This window comes from Hylobates moloch, unplaced genomic scaffold, assembly GCF_009828535.3.
Source record: "Hylobates moloch isolate HMO894 unplaced genomic scaffold, HMol_V3 SCAFFOLD_14, whole genome shotgun sequence".
Lineage (NCBI taxonomy): Eukaryota > Metazoa > Chordata > Mammalia > Primates > Hylobatidae > Hylobates > Hylobates moloch.
The window spans coordinates 70,832,734-70,845,714 of record NW_026652289.1 but is presented as its reverse complement, the minus strand read 5'-3'; the positions used below and the strand labels follow the sequence as shown (position 1 = coordinate 70,845,714).

The 12,981-nt window shown below is 41.4% G+C and overlaps 1 protein-coding gene across 5 annotated transcripts in view; it reads left to right on the top strand.

Moving 5' to 3' along the window:
• TUBGCP4 (tubulin gamma complex component 4) overlaps positions 1 to 12,981 on the top strand; it is a 48,933-nt gene that overhangs the window by 17,620 nt on the left and 18,332 nt on the right. For all 5 annotated transcript variants that reach the window (XM_032175246.2, XM_032175245.2, XM_032175249.1 and 2 more), the window contains exons 7-10: positions 794 to 995; positions 3,296 to 3,461; positions 3,711 to 3,835; positions 12,559 to 12,609. In XM_032175246.2, the coding sequence (XP_032031137.1) occupies positions 794 to 995; positions 3,296 to 3,461; positions 3,711 to 3,835; positions 12,559 to 12,609 (544 nt within the window). The remainder of the gene's footprint in view (positions 1 to 793; positions 996 to 3,295; positions 3,462 to 3,710; positions 3,836 to 12,558; positions 12,610 to 12,981) is intronic.

The window sequence follows — 12,981 nt, the reverse complement described above, 5'->3', positions numbered from 1 at the left end:
TTAAGAGTCCTGACCAGCTGTCCTGTATAATGTTCCACAATTTGGATTTATTGTTTCCCTATGATTAGATTCGGATTAAACATTTTTGGCAAGAATACTATGTAGGTGATATTATTTCCCATTACATCATATTAGAAGGCACAGAAAGTAAGTTTATCCTATCACGGATGTTATGAAGTTGGATCGCTTGGCTTAGGTGTTTTCATCACATGCTGCTCCATTATAGAGGTACATTTTCCCCTTTTTAATTAATATGCTATCTGGTAGGTGATCCTTTGAGACCATCTGAATATGCTATTCCCCAACAACCATTCTGCATTTTGTTTTAGTTTCTGAATTTTGCTAGATAATAGTTTTTCATGTATACCTGGCACTCACGTATTGAATATTCTCTCCCTATGTGATTCCAACAGAAATAAAACAAATTTAATACTGTGTTAGCCAAAAAGAGACTCCATTAAGTCGATTTTTTAAATTTTTTATTATTTTTATTTTTTATTGCTATAAAACAGTTGTACATATTTAGGACCCATCAGTTTTGAAAATTACATAAAAGAAGAGAAGAAAATATCTTCCCTAAAATAATATATACTGAACATTTTAGATTTCATTGTGTAGGCTGCAAATATGGAAATTCAGTGAGTTAGTTCACCCACATTTAAATTAAAATAGCACAATTATTTTTAACTTAATTGGTTATTTCCCTTATGACTCATCAAATTCTCAGGCCTCTGTTTATCCTGTAACAGTTTAAAGCATGACTTCTGAGCCTCTTACTTTCTACTCTGCCCAGAATCCTGGCCGTTTGTCATGGGGTCATGTATAAACAGCTCTCAGCCTGGATGCTCCATGGACTCCTCTTGGACCAGCATGAAGAATTCTTTATCAAACAGGGTCCATCTTCTGGTAATGTCAGTGCCCAGCCAGAAGAGGACGAGGAGGATCTGGGCATTGGGGGACTGACAGGAAAACAACTGAGAGAACTCCAGGACTTGGTGAGAGCCCGAAAAGCAGCCTAGCACCCTCCTGCCAGGAGTCAGAAAAGCATGCACACAAATGATCTTCTGGTGATCCCCTCTTAGCTCATAGCTGAGCACCTTCCATCAATTCTTTGGATGTAAACATTCGGCTTTATCTTAACTAGTGTGAGACTATAAAATAGAAAATGTGTTTGTGAGATTCTTTTTGTTTCCTCTTTCCCAATATATGCATTTGAGAGATTATAAGTCTTACTTATATAGCTACTCTAATGGAGCAGCTAGCTACATTTTAGATTTAAATACAGTTTGAAGATTTTTTTTTGTTGTTTTTTTTTTTAAGATGGATTCTCACCCATCGCCCAGGCTGGAGTGCGATGACGCAATCTTGGCTCACTGCAGCCACTGCCTCCCAGGTTCAAGCAATTCTCCTGCCTCAGCCTCCCAAGTACCTGGAACCAGGCATGTGCCACCACGCCTGGCTAATTTTCATATTTTTTATTTTCATATTTTTAGTAGAGACAGGGTTTCCTCATGTTGGCCAGCCTGGTCTCAAACGCCTGACCTCAGGTGATCCACCCGCCTCAGCCTCCCAAAGTGTTGGGATTACAGGCATGAGCCACCGCGCCCGGCCAGTTTGGTGTTTTGATTAGACTCCTCAAAGTTCTGCATTGTCCATATTCATCCATTAATCCATCCATCCATCCATTCATTCATTTATCCTGTGGCAATATTTCATTGAATGCCAGTTATGTGCCAGGCATTGTTCTAGGTGCTACAAATAAAAAGTAGTAGTGTCTGTCCCTAAGGAGCTCATAGTTTAGGGGAAGAGATGTAGAAAAGTAAACAGTTACATTACAGTGTACTAACGGCTCTGAAAAGACTAAATATGGGTATTCTTGGAACATGGTCATGGGATAGGGTCTTGGAGTGACTAGAGAAGGCTTTTCAGTGGAAGTGTGTCTAAATTGCAAAGAGTTTGGGAGGAGCTATCAAGAGATATCCAGGCAGAAGGAATGATATGTGTAAAGGTACAGGGGCCATTAAGGACTTGGTTCATTGGGGGAAACAGTAGTAATTCAGTTGAAATAGTCAAGTAAAGGCTGAAGTAAAACGTTATAAGAGATGGTGTGAGGGAGAGGTGGTACTTGAAACTGTTAAGTTGGTACTTGATGAAACTTGAGTTAAGCAGAGGCAGGATCACAAAGGTGCATGTAAACAGTGGAAATGAATTTGTACTTGAACCTGAAAAGAGTTGGGGGCTATTGAATTTTAAGCAAGTGGGTACCACAGTCAGACTTCATGATAAATCACTCTGGATGCTGTGTGGGAAATCATTTTTAAAAAATCAAGATTAGAGGCAGGTCGACCAGTTAAGAGAGTGTTGGGGAGACTTAGGTGAAAATAATAGTCCCCTAAACCAAAGATACTAACATTGAATATGAAAAAAGAGCAAAGAGGTGTGAGAGATGTTTAAAGGGTGGAATCAATAGGCTTAGTGAGTGCTTGGAAATGAGTCAAAAGGGAAGAATCATTGATGATACCCAGGTTTCTGCCTTCAGCAGCTGGGCAAGTAGTGACGATAGGGGTGTATACTGCTTGGTATGCGGGGAAGAAGATGGGTCTAATGGGGGGCATGTTGAGTTTGAGGAACTTGTGGGAAATGTTCAGTGGGTTGAGCCTGGGGCTCATGAGAGCACTCCAGCTTTCTCTAAATCTACATAGGGAATCATCAGCATGGGGCTTGGAGGTTTTTAATCTGGGGCTCTTGGGTGGCTTCAGGAGGTTCATGAAATGTTATATGTCTGTACATTTGTCTGGAAGGTCCATAGCTTTTATGATTGCAGAGAGATCTGTGACCTAAAAATTAAAACTATCTGTTATGCTGATCAGTCACAGAAGACGATGTGATTGTATAAGAAGTGTAGGATGAGAGGAAAAGACAGTCTGGGACAGTGCCCTGAGGAGCACTAACAGAGAAGACATAGAGAGAAGACCTGGAAAACAAAAAAGACCACCTCTTTCATTGTATAAGTAAGGAATCTGATCGACTGTGCAAGTTTTTACTCAGTAGTAAAGGCAGAGTGAGGGCCCAAATCTCAGTATTTAAAAAGCCACTCTTATTTCCACCTGCCACTGTGCTGCCTGAAGATGAAATACGTCTCTCCAAAACGGGTGGTTTGAGAATTGTGCAATACAAGATTTGAAGTCCTTGCGTCTTTACTTTCAATCATGGGTTGGGAGAGTTACTAGGTATTTTCTTGTTTTCCTTTTCTTGCTTCACACTGCATCTCGATGTGTACTCTTTCCTTGACTAGCGCCTGATTGAGGAAGAGAACATGCTGGCACCATCTCTGAAGCAGTTTTCCCTACGAGTGGAGATTTTGCCATCCTACATTCCAGTGAGGGTTGCTGAAAAAATCCTATTTGTTGGAGAATCTGTCCAGATGTTTGAGAATCAAAATGTGAACCTGACTAGAAAAGGTAGAAATCTCCTTGTCCAATGTACCACACCCTCAAAAGCTCTTCTTCCTTAATACTATGCAGCCCCACAGCATGCCTGGTCAGAGCGAGTGGTCGATAATATTCCTATCCTGAGAATGTAGCAGAATCGTGACGTTTGTCTGAGAAGCAGGTGAAGTTGCTGCCCCACCGAGATTAGCCCTCCCCAGAAAACCCTAACTGTCCTGGGTATTCTCCGTCCTCCTTTGATGGTGCCTTCCTATTTTGCAGGATCTATTTTGAAAAACCAGGAAGACACTTTTGCTGCAGAGCTGCACCGTCTCAAGCAGCAGCCACTCTTCAGCTTGGTGGACTTTGAACAGGTGGTGGATCGCATTCGCAGCACTGTGGCTGAGGTTTGTGTTTCATCATATATATATATATATATTTTTTTTTAGGAAAAAAATTGGACTAGTTTCCTAGAAATTGAGTTACTTGGTCGGGCACAGTGGCTCACGCCTGCAGTCTCAACACTTTAGGAGGCCAAGGCAAGTGGATCACCTGAGGTCAGGAGTTCAAGACCAGCCCAGCCAACATGGTGAAACCCCGTCTCTACTAAAAATACAAAAAATTAGCCGGGCGTGGTGGCGGGCGCCTGTAGTCCCAGCTACTTACGAGGCTGAGGCAGGAGAATCGCTTGAACCCGGGACGGGGAGGTTGCAGTTAGCCGAGATCACACCATTGCACTCCAGCCTGGGCGACAGAGGAAGACTCTGTCTCAAAAAAAAAAAAAAAAAGACATTGAGTTACTTGACTTTTGTTTTTTTCTTGATGTGGGAAGAACCGAGCTTGGAAAGAGCTGTTGCAGAGAGTTGAAGGCAGGAAGTAGAAAAGAAAAGCCTCTGTTTTCATTAACAGAGGCAGAACTGCCTTCCCGTTTTCCTGTCTAACTAAAAGACAGGTGGTTTTTAGTTGGTTGGTTAGTTAGTTGAATAAAGGGGAAGTCTTGGTTTAAATTCTGAAAATCAGCATTTTGGATCTGTCTCTATCGTTTGCAATAACTCCTAGGAATCAACTAATTCTGACTAAATTTCGTGTCTTTCTTGTAGTTTAGTATGGCTTATAACTTGTACTTTCATTTCTATACACAATCATCTTATGAGGAAATCAGAACAAATATTATTTTCTCATTCTTATAAATGAAGCAAACATTCAGCAAGCTGACTTGTCTGGCTTGTCTGGTGTGGCACAGTGAGTAGCCATAGTGAGGTCAGTGCCAGGCCTCCGACTCCTGGTGCGCAGTCTTCTTCATTTTGAATTGTGCTGGTGCCACAGACTTAAATTGTGACCAGTAATTTTTCAAAGGAGCATATATGTTCTGTGGCTTGTATTAACATTTGTCTCATGGATATATGATAACACGAAATGAGACATTTAGTCTGCTGTGTTGTTAACTATATTCATGGCTTTCAACATTGGCTAAGCATAGAATCGCATGAGAAAATTTTATTTTTTATTTTTTATTTTTTTATGGAGTCTCGCTCTGTCACCCAGGTTGGAGTGCAATGGCGTGATCTCGGCTCACTGCAACCTCTGCCTCCTGGGTTCAAGCGATTCTCCCGCCTCAGCCTCCCAAGTAGCTGGAATTACAGGCACACATCACCATGCCCAGCTAATTTTTGTATTTTTAGTAGAGATGGGGTTTCACCATGTTAGCCAGGCTGGTCTCAAACTCGTGAGCTCAAGTGATCCTCCCACCTCAGCCTCCCAAAGTCCTGGGATTACAGATGTGAGCCACTGCGCCCGGCCTGCATGAGGAAATTTTAAAACCTGCACTTGCACCAAGTCCTTACTTCCAGAGCTTCCGATTCGTAGGTCAGGAGAGGGTAGGTACCTTTATTTTATTTTATTTTTGAGACAGGGTCTTGCTTTGTCGCCCAGGCTGAAGTGCAGTGGAGCAATTGTGGCTCACTACAACCTCCGCCTCCCGGGTTGAAGCAATTCTCCTGCCTCAGCCTCCTGAGTAGCTGGGACTGCAGGCCTGCACCAGCATGCCTGGCGTACTTTTTTGTATTTTAATAGAGATGGGGGTTTCACCATGTTGGCCAGGCTGGTCTTGAACGTTTGGGCTCAAGTGATCCTCCTGCCTTGGCCTCTCAAAGTGCTAAGATTACAGGTGTGAGCCACCACGCCCGGCAGGTACTTCTATTTAAACAAGCCAGTCCACCCACCAAAGACAGACCTCTACAGGGGTTTTTGAAACAGACAGGACTAAAAAGCAGTGCAGTTCGCTCAGTGTCTGGAACTGCTAAGAGCATCAAATCTCCATTGGTTAGAAGTACAGTAATCTATTATAAATATGGTTTCCCTTTCTAGTCACTGTCTCAAAAACTCCTGGTCATCAGAGGTAGAGCTGTGATATAGACACAGAATGTTCGATCTTAAAATGGCTGTGAAGTATCATTTGATTTGATTCTTTCTGGGCAAGTAAATATCTAAATGACCCATGTTCCTGTCCTTTCAAAATTTTAAGACATTGCCTCACCCCCGTCTGTAGGCCAAGGCAGTTTCTAGTCTAGAGGGGTTGGTATCAGTTCCTTCATTTTTGAAAATTGAATCTAGTTCTGTTGCTTTATCATTTTTATTATAAATCTTTGGAAAGCATAATTAATGGAAGAAAGTAAAATTGTACTCAGTGAATTATAAACAATAGGAAAAATTGTTTTTTCTTGTGAAAGTTTGCTAGAAATTAGATTTCCAATTTGTAAAAACGATAAGCAAACTGAAGCACAGACTCTTTGAAGTTTCTTAGAATTGTAGCTAATAGACTTTGGAAGGCGTTATTGTAGCAATAACAGCCTACAGCAATGAAAAGCTGTGCCCTGAAGGAAAAGGGGGGAGTGTTTTGTAAATATGTGTTGTATTTATCCCTTTTGGGATTCTTTCTCTCCTTTAAAAAATTTTTTCTTTAAAATGTGTATACTATGCGAATCTATTTCTGTAAAGTTCAAAAACAGGCAAAGTGAATCTGGCGCTAGAGGTCAGTACTGTATTTGCCTTTGAGTCAATGGGAGGGGCATGAGTGGGGCTTCTAGGGTGCTGGCAACACTCAGTTCGTTCCATTTCTTGATCTGGGTGCTGGTAATACAGGTGTTCAATTTGTAAAAATCTTCAAGCTGTGAACTTATGACTTGTACTTTTCTGTATGTATTTTAGTACTTCAACAAAAGGTTTTAAAAATTCTGAGGTACTTAATAGTTTTTATTTTAATTATGTCTTTAGTTTTTACTGCTTACATAGAGAAATGGTGGTATTACTTTTTGTAGGTTAATCTTATAACTTGTAACGTGTTGAACTCTTTTTAGTTGTAATAGTCTGATTCTATCAGTTGTTCTAAATAGATGATCATACCATCTGCAAATGAGAGAACTTTCCTTTTATTTTTATTTTTATTTTTTGAGATGGGGTCTTGCTGTGTTGCCCAGGCTGGTCTTGAACTCCTCGGCTCAGGTGATCCTTCTGTGAGCCACCATCCCCAGTCCAGAGTTTTTTATCATAAGTAGATGTTGAATTTTATCAACTGCTCTTTCTGTATCAATTAAGGTTCAGTTTCTTGCTCTGGGTTATTTTTCTCCTTTAGTCTATTTATATGATAAATTTCTGGTTAGATTTTGAGATACTGATTATTCCTGAGATAAACACTACTTGATTGGATGTTTTACATCTGTATTCACTAGTTGTATTAGTCTGTTCTCATGCTGCTAATAAAGACATACCCAAGACTGGGTAATTTATAAAGGAAAGTGGTTTAATGAACTCACAGTTCCACATGGCTGGGGAAGCCTCACAGTCATAGCTGAAGGCGAATGAGGAGCACAGTCAGGTCTTACATGGCAGCAGGCAAGAGAGCTTCTGTAGGGGGACTCCCCTTTATAAAATACTATCAAAATATATAAAATATATAATTTATTATAAAGTAAATCACCCCTTTATAAGAGTGATTTGTTCCCTCTCAGAAGAACAGCATGAGAAAGACCACCCCCATGATTCAATCACCTCCCACCGGGTTCCTCCCACAACACGTGGGAGTTATGGAAGCTACAATTCAAGATGAGGTTTGGGTGGGGACACAGCCAAATCATGTCACTATGAAATAAGACTATACCCTTCTTTTCCTGCATTTTGCTTATGTGGTTTTGGAATAAAGATTCTACAATCCTCATAAAATGGGCTAGTTAGGTTTTGTTCTTTTTCTATTTTTTAGAACAGTTTATATAAGACAGGAATTCTTACTGAAAGTTTGAATTTACCTGAAACGTAATCTAAGCTAGATATTTTTAGGAGGGAAAACTTAACTAGTTCAGTGTATTTAAAACCTATTGACATAAAACAGGTATTTCTTGTATTAATTTTGGTATTTTCTAGGACTTTACCTCTTTCATCTAGATTTAATTTTAAAAATCTGTAGTCATTTATGTTTTATTTATTTAGAATTTCTTTTTATTGTTTAGTCTTATTAGTCTTTTTAAAGAACAAGCTTTTGTTTAATCTTTTTTTTTTTTTTTTTTTTTTTTTTGAGACAGAGTCTCACTGTGGCCCAGGGTGGAGTGTATTGATGCAATCTTAGCTCACTGCAGCCTCCACCTCCCAGGTTCAAGGGATTCTCCCACCTCAGCTCCTGAGTAGCTGGGATTACAGGTGTGCACCACAACGCCCAGCTAATTTTTGTATTTTTAGTACAGATGGGGTTTCACCATGTTGGCCAGGCTGGTCTCGAACTCCTGACCTCAAGTGATCCACCTGCCTCGGCTTCTCAAAGTGCTGGGATTATAGGCGTGAGCCACTGGGCCTAGCTTTTTAATGTAAAAAAAATTTGTAGACAGCGTCTCGCTCTGTCACCCAAGCTGGAGAGCAGTGGTGCAATGATGAGTCACTGCAGCGTGATCTCCAGGCTCAGTCGATTTTCCCATCTCAGCCTCCCAAGTAGCTGGGACTAGAGGTGCATGCCACCGTGCCCAGCTAAATCTTTTTTTTTTTTTTTTTTTTGAGACACAGTCTTACTCTTCTTACTCTGTCGCCCAGGCTAGAGTGCAGTGGTGTAATCCTAGTTCACTGCAGCCTCCAATTCCTGGTCTCAAGCAATCTTCCCTTCTGCCTCAGCCTCCCGGTACAGGGATTATAGGCATGAGCCTCAGCACCTGGCCTTTCATTTTCTTTTTACTTTTTTTTCCCGGAGACAGGGTCTTTTTCTATCTCCTAGGCTGGAGTGCAGTGATGTCATCATAGCTCACCGTAATCTTGAACTCTTAGGGTAAAGCAATCCTCCTGCCTCAGCCTCCTGAGTAGCTAGTACTACAGGTGCAAATCACCATGCCTTGCTAATTTTTAAACTCTTTTGTAGAGACAGTCTCAGTATGTTGCCCAGGCTGGTCTAGAACTCTTGGCTTCAAGCAGTCATCCCATCTCAGCCTCCCAAAGTGCTGGGATTACAGATGTGAGCCACCACACCTCAGCACTGCAGTTTTGACCTGCTTCATTTCTGACCTGGGCCAATTCACCCATCCTTAGGCAACCTGGTTGTCCCCTACTCCCAGGTGGTCACCATATTGATGCCGAATTTATTGTGGACACCTGATTGGTGTAGCACACTACAGCCCAGAATTCCTAGACTCAAGTGAAACTTCTACCCCAGCCTCCCAAGTAACTGGGCCTGTAGGCGTGTGCCACTGCGCCCACCAGGCTTTTTCTTTTTTTAATTTTATTTTTTAAACATATATTTTAGGGTCAGGTGCAGTGGCTAATGCCTGTAATTCCAGCACTTTGGGAGGCCAGGGCAGGTGGATCACTTGATGTCAGAAGTTTGAGACCAGCCTGGCCAACATGGCGAAACCCTGTCTCTACTAAAATAAACTACAAAAATTAGCCAGGTGCAGTGGTGTGTGCCTATAGTCCCAGCTACTCGGGAGGCTGAAGCAGGAGAATTGCTTGAACCTCGGAGGCAGAGGTTGCAGCAAGCTGAGATGGCACCACTGCATTCCAGCCTGGGCAATAGAGTAAGACTCTGTCTCAAAATAAATAGAGAGAGATACACACACACACACACACACACACACACACACACATATATATTTGTCTTTTTGTTTGAATTCTCTGTTTCATTGATATCTGCGTTTTTCTTTATTAGTTTCTTCCTTCATTTTTTTTTTTTTTACTCTTTCCCAGGTTGAAAGCTTGACTCCTCTATTTTTAACCTGTGTTTTCTGAGAAATAGATATAAAACTTTACATATTGTTTTGACTGTGTCTCACAAGTTTTTGGCATGTAGTGTTTTCATTATAGTCTATATAATTCTAATGAATTTTATGATTTTTTAACCAAGGAATTTATTTTAATTTTATTGCATTATAGTTGGAGAACATAGTCTGAATTATATTGTTTCTTTGGAATCTATTGCGGGTTTCTTTATGGACTAATACAGGGTCTGTTTTTGTTTGTTTGTTTGTTTGTTTTGTTTTGTTTTGTTTTTTTTGAGACAGAGTTTTGCTCTGTCACCCAGGCTGGAGTGCAGTGGCGTGATCTCGGCTCACTGCAACCTCTGCCTCCCGGGTTCAAGTGATTCTCCTGCCTCAGCCTCCTGAGTAGGTGGGGTTACAGGCATGTGCCACTATGCCCGGCTAATTTTTGTATTTTTAGTAGAGATGGGGTTTCACCATTTTGCACTGGCTGATCCCGAACTCCTGAGCTCAGGTGATCCGCCCACCTCGGCCTTCCAAAGTGCTGGGATTACAGGCGTGAGCCACCACACCTGGCCTAATATATTCTTTACTTAGATTCTATTTTGTTAGTTACTAAGATCACTATCCAGCTTCCTTTCAAATCATATTTACCTGATACACTCTTACATCCTTTATTTGCAACCTTTCTGTGTGCTTTCATCCTACTCTTCCTACCCTGCCAGTCCCCCAAGCAGCCACTGATCTGATCTACTCCCTATTACTCTAGGTTAGTTTGTACTTTCTAGAGTTGATAAAAATGAAATCATACAGTATGCACTCTTTTGGAGGAGGAGACCAGGCTTCTTTTACTCAGCATAATTATTTTGAGATGAACCCATGTTGCATTTATCAATGGTTTATTCCTTTATATTGCTTACTAGTATTCTATTGTTTATACCAGTGTGTTTATCCGTTCATCCTTGATAGATATTTGGGTGGCTTCCCAATGTCTTTTTTTTTTAAGACGGAGTCTCGCTCTGTCGCCAGGTTGGAGTGCAGTAGCGCAATCTCTGCTCACTGCAACCTCCGTCTCCCGGGTTCAAGCAATTCCCCTGCCTCAGCCTCCGGAGCAGCTGGGATTACAGGCACCCGCCACCACGCCCAGCCAATTTTTTGTATTTTTAGTAGGGATGGGGTTTCACCATGTTGGCCAGGATGGTTTCGATCTTTTTTTTTTTTTAATTTTATTATTATTATACTTCAAGTTTTAGGGTGCATGTGCACAACGTGCAGGTTTGTTACATATGTATACATGTGCCATGTTGGTGTGCTGCACCCATTAACTCGTCATTTAGCATTAGGTATATCTCCTAATGCTGTCCCTCCCCACTCCCCCCACCCCACAACAGTCCCCAGTGTGTGATGTTCCCCTTCCTGTGTCCATGTGTTCTCATTGTTCAGTTCCCACCTATGAGTGAGAACATGCGGTGTTTGGTTTTTTGTCCTTGCGATAGTTTGCTGAGAATTATGGTTTCCAGTTTCATCCATGTCCTACAAAGGACATGAACTCATCATTTTTTATGGCTGCATAGTATTCCATGGTGTATATGTGCCACATTTACGATTAAGAAAATGTGGTTTCAATCTCTTGACCTCGTGCTTTGCCCACCTTGGCCTCCCAAAGTGCTGGGATTCCCCACTGTCTTTTTCATTTGCATGCCTGTAATGACTAATGAGGTTGAATATTTTTTCATGTGCCTCTTTGCCTATTTTGTATTGGGTTTTTGTTTTCTTGTTGTTGAATTTTGAGCATCCTTTATGTATTCTGAATTTAAGTTCTTTAACAGATATGTGACTTACAAATATTTTCTCACAATTTTTTTTTTTTTTTGAGACAGAGTCTCGCCCTGTTGCCCAGGCTGGAGTGCAGTGGTGCAATCTCGGCTCACTGCAAGCTCTGCCTCCTGAGTTCAAGAGATTCTTCTGCCTCTGCCTCCCAAGTAGCTGGGACTACAGGCGCCTGCCACCATGCTCGGCTAATTTTTGTACTTTTAGTAGAGATGGGGTTTCACCGTGTTAGCCAGGATGGTCTCAAACTCCTAACCTCGTGATCCACCCACCTCAGCCTCCTTAAGTGCTGGAATTTACAGGCATGAGCCACTGCGCCTGGCCTATTTTCTCACAATTTATGACTTGTCCCAGAAGTTTTTAATTTTGATGAAATCCAGTTTACCTTTTTTTTTTCTTTTATGGATCATGTTTTTGGTGTTATGTCTAAGAACTCTGCCTAACTCAAGGATACTAAGATTTTCTCTTCTGATTTCTTCCAGAAATTTTATAGTTTTCAGTTTTATACCCAGGTCTATGATTGATATGCTTGGACCTGTGTCCCCGCCAAAATTTCTTGAGTTGTAATCCCCAGGTGTTAGAGGTAGGGTGAGGTGGGGCATGGTGGGAGATGATTGGTTCATGGGGCAGTTTCTCATTAATGGTTTAGCACCATTCCCCTTGGTACTGTCCTCACGATAGTAAGTTCTCGTGAGATCTGGTTGTTTAAATGTGTGCAGCACCTCCCCTTTGCTCTCTCTTGCTCCTACTCCTGTGATGTGAGACGCCTTTGCCTTCTGCCATGATTGTAAGTTTCCTGAGGCCTCCCTAGAAGCCAAGCTGGAGCCACCATGCTTCCTGTACAGCCTGCAGAACTGTGAGCAACTCAACCTCTTTTCTTCATAATTACCCAGTCTAAGGTTTTCTTTACAGCAGTGCGAGAACGGAATAATACATTGATCCTTTCGAGTAAATTTTTCTATGTGGGGCAAGGTATAGTCTTCTTTTAATACATTGCTGGATTTGTATGGAACCATTCTTTGCAGGAGTTCTCACTGTAATGAAATTTGTCCCTGTTTTGTTGGTTGTTTTCATAGCATCTCTGGAAGTTGATGGTAGAAGAATCCGATTTACTGGGTCAGCTGAAGGTAATGGCTTAGCTGTTGTAATTCTTACGGTGATGCTGGTAGGCAGTGACTTGCATTCTCTGACGTTTCCTGAGAGCACTGGTTGCCTACACCCAGACTTCCAGAGTCAACTCATTTGTTCGTATCCAAGTGAGCAAACTATACCTAATGCCACAAATCTACTATAATACAAAGATTTGGGAGTGTACTTTTTTCTGGCATATATATATAATTATGTTGCTATTGAATAAATAATGCCAAATACACACCAGTCATCCTGCTATGTGGAACTAAGTATGCCTCTTTGAAATGCCAAATGCCTATATCTTTTGTAGCTTGGGCTCAAATTGATGAAATTAGAAATTACTGTATACGTGTAATTCCTCAGGACAG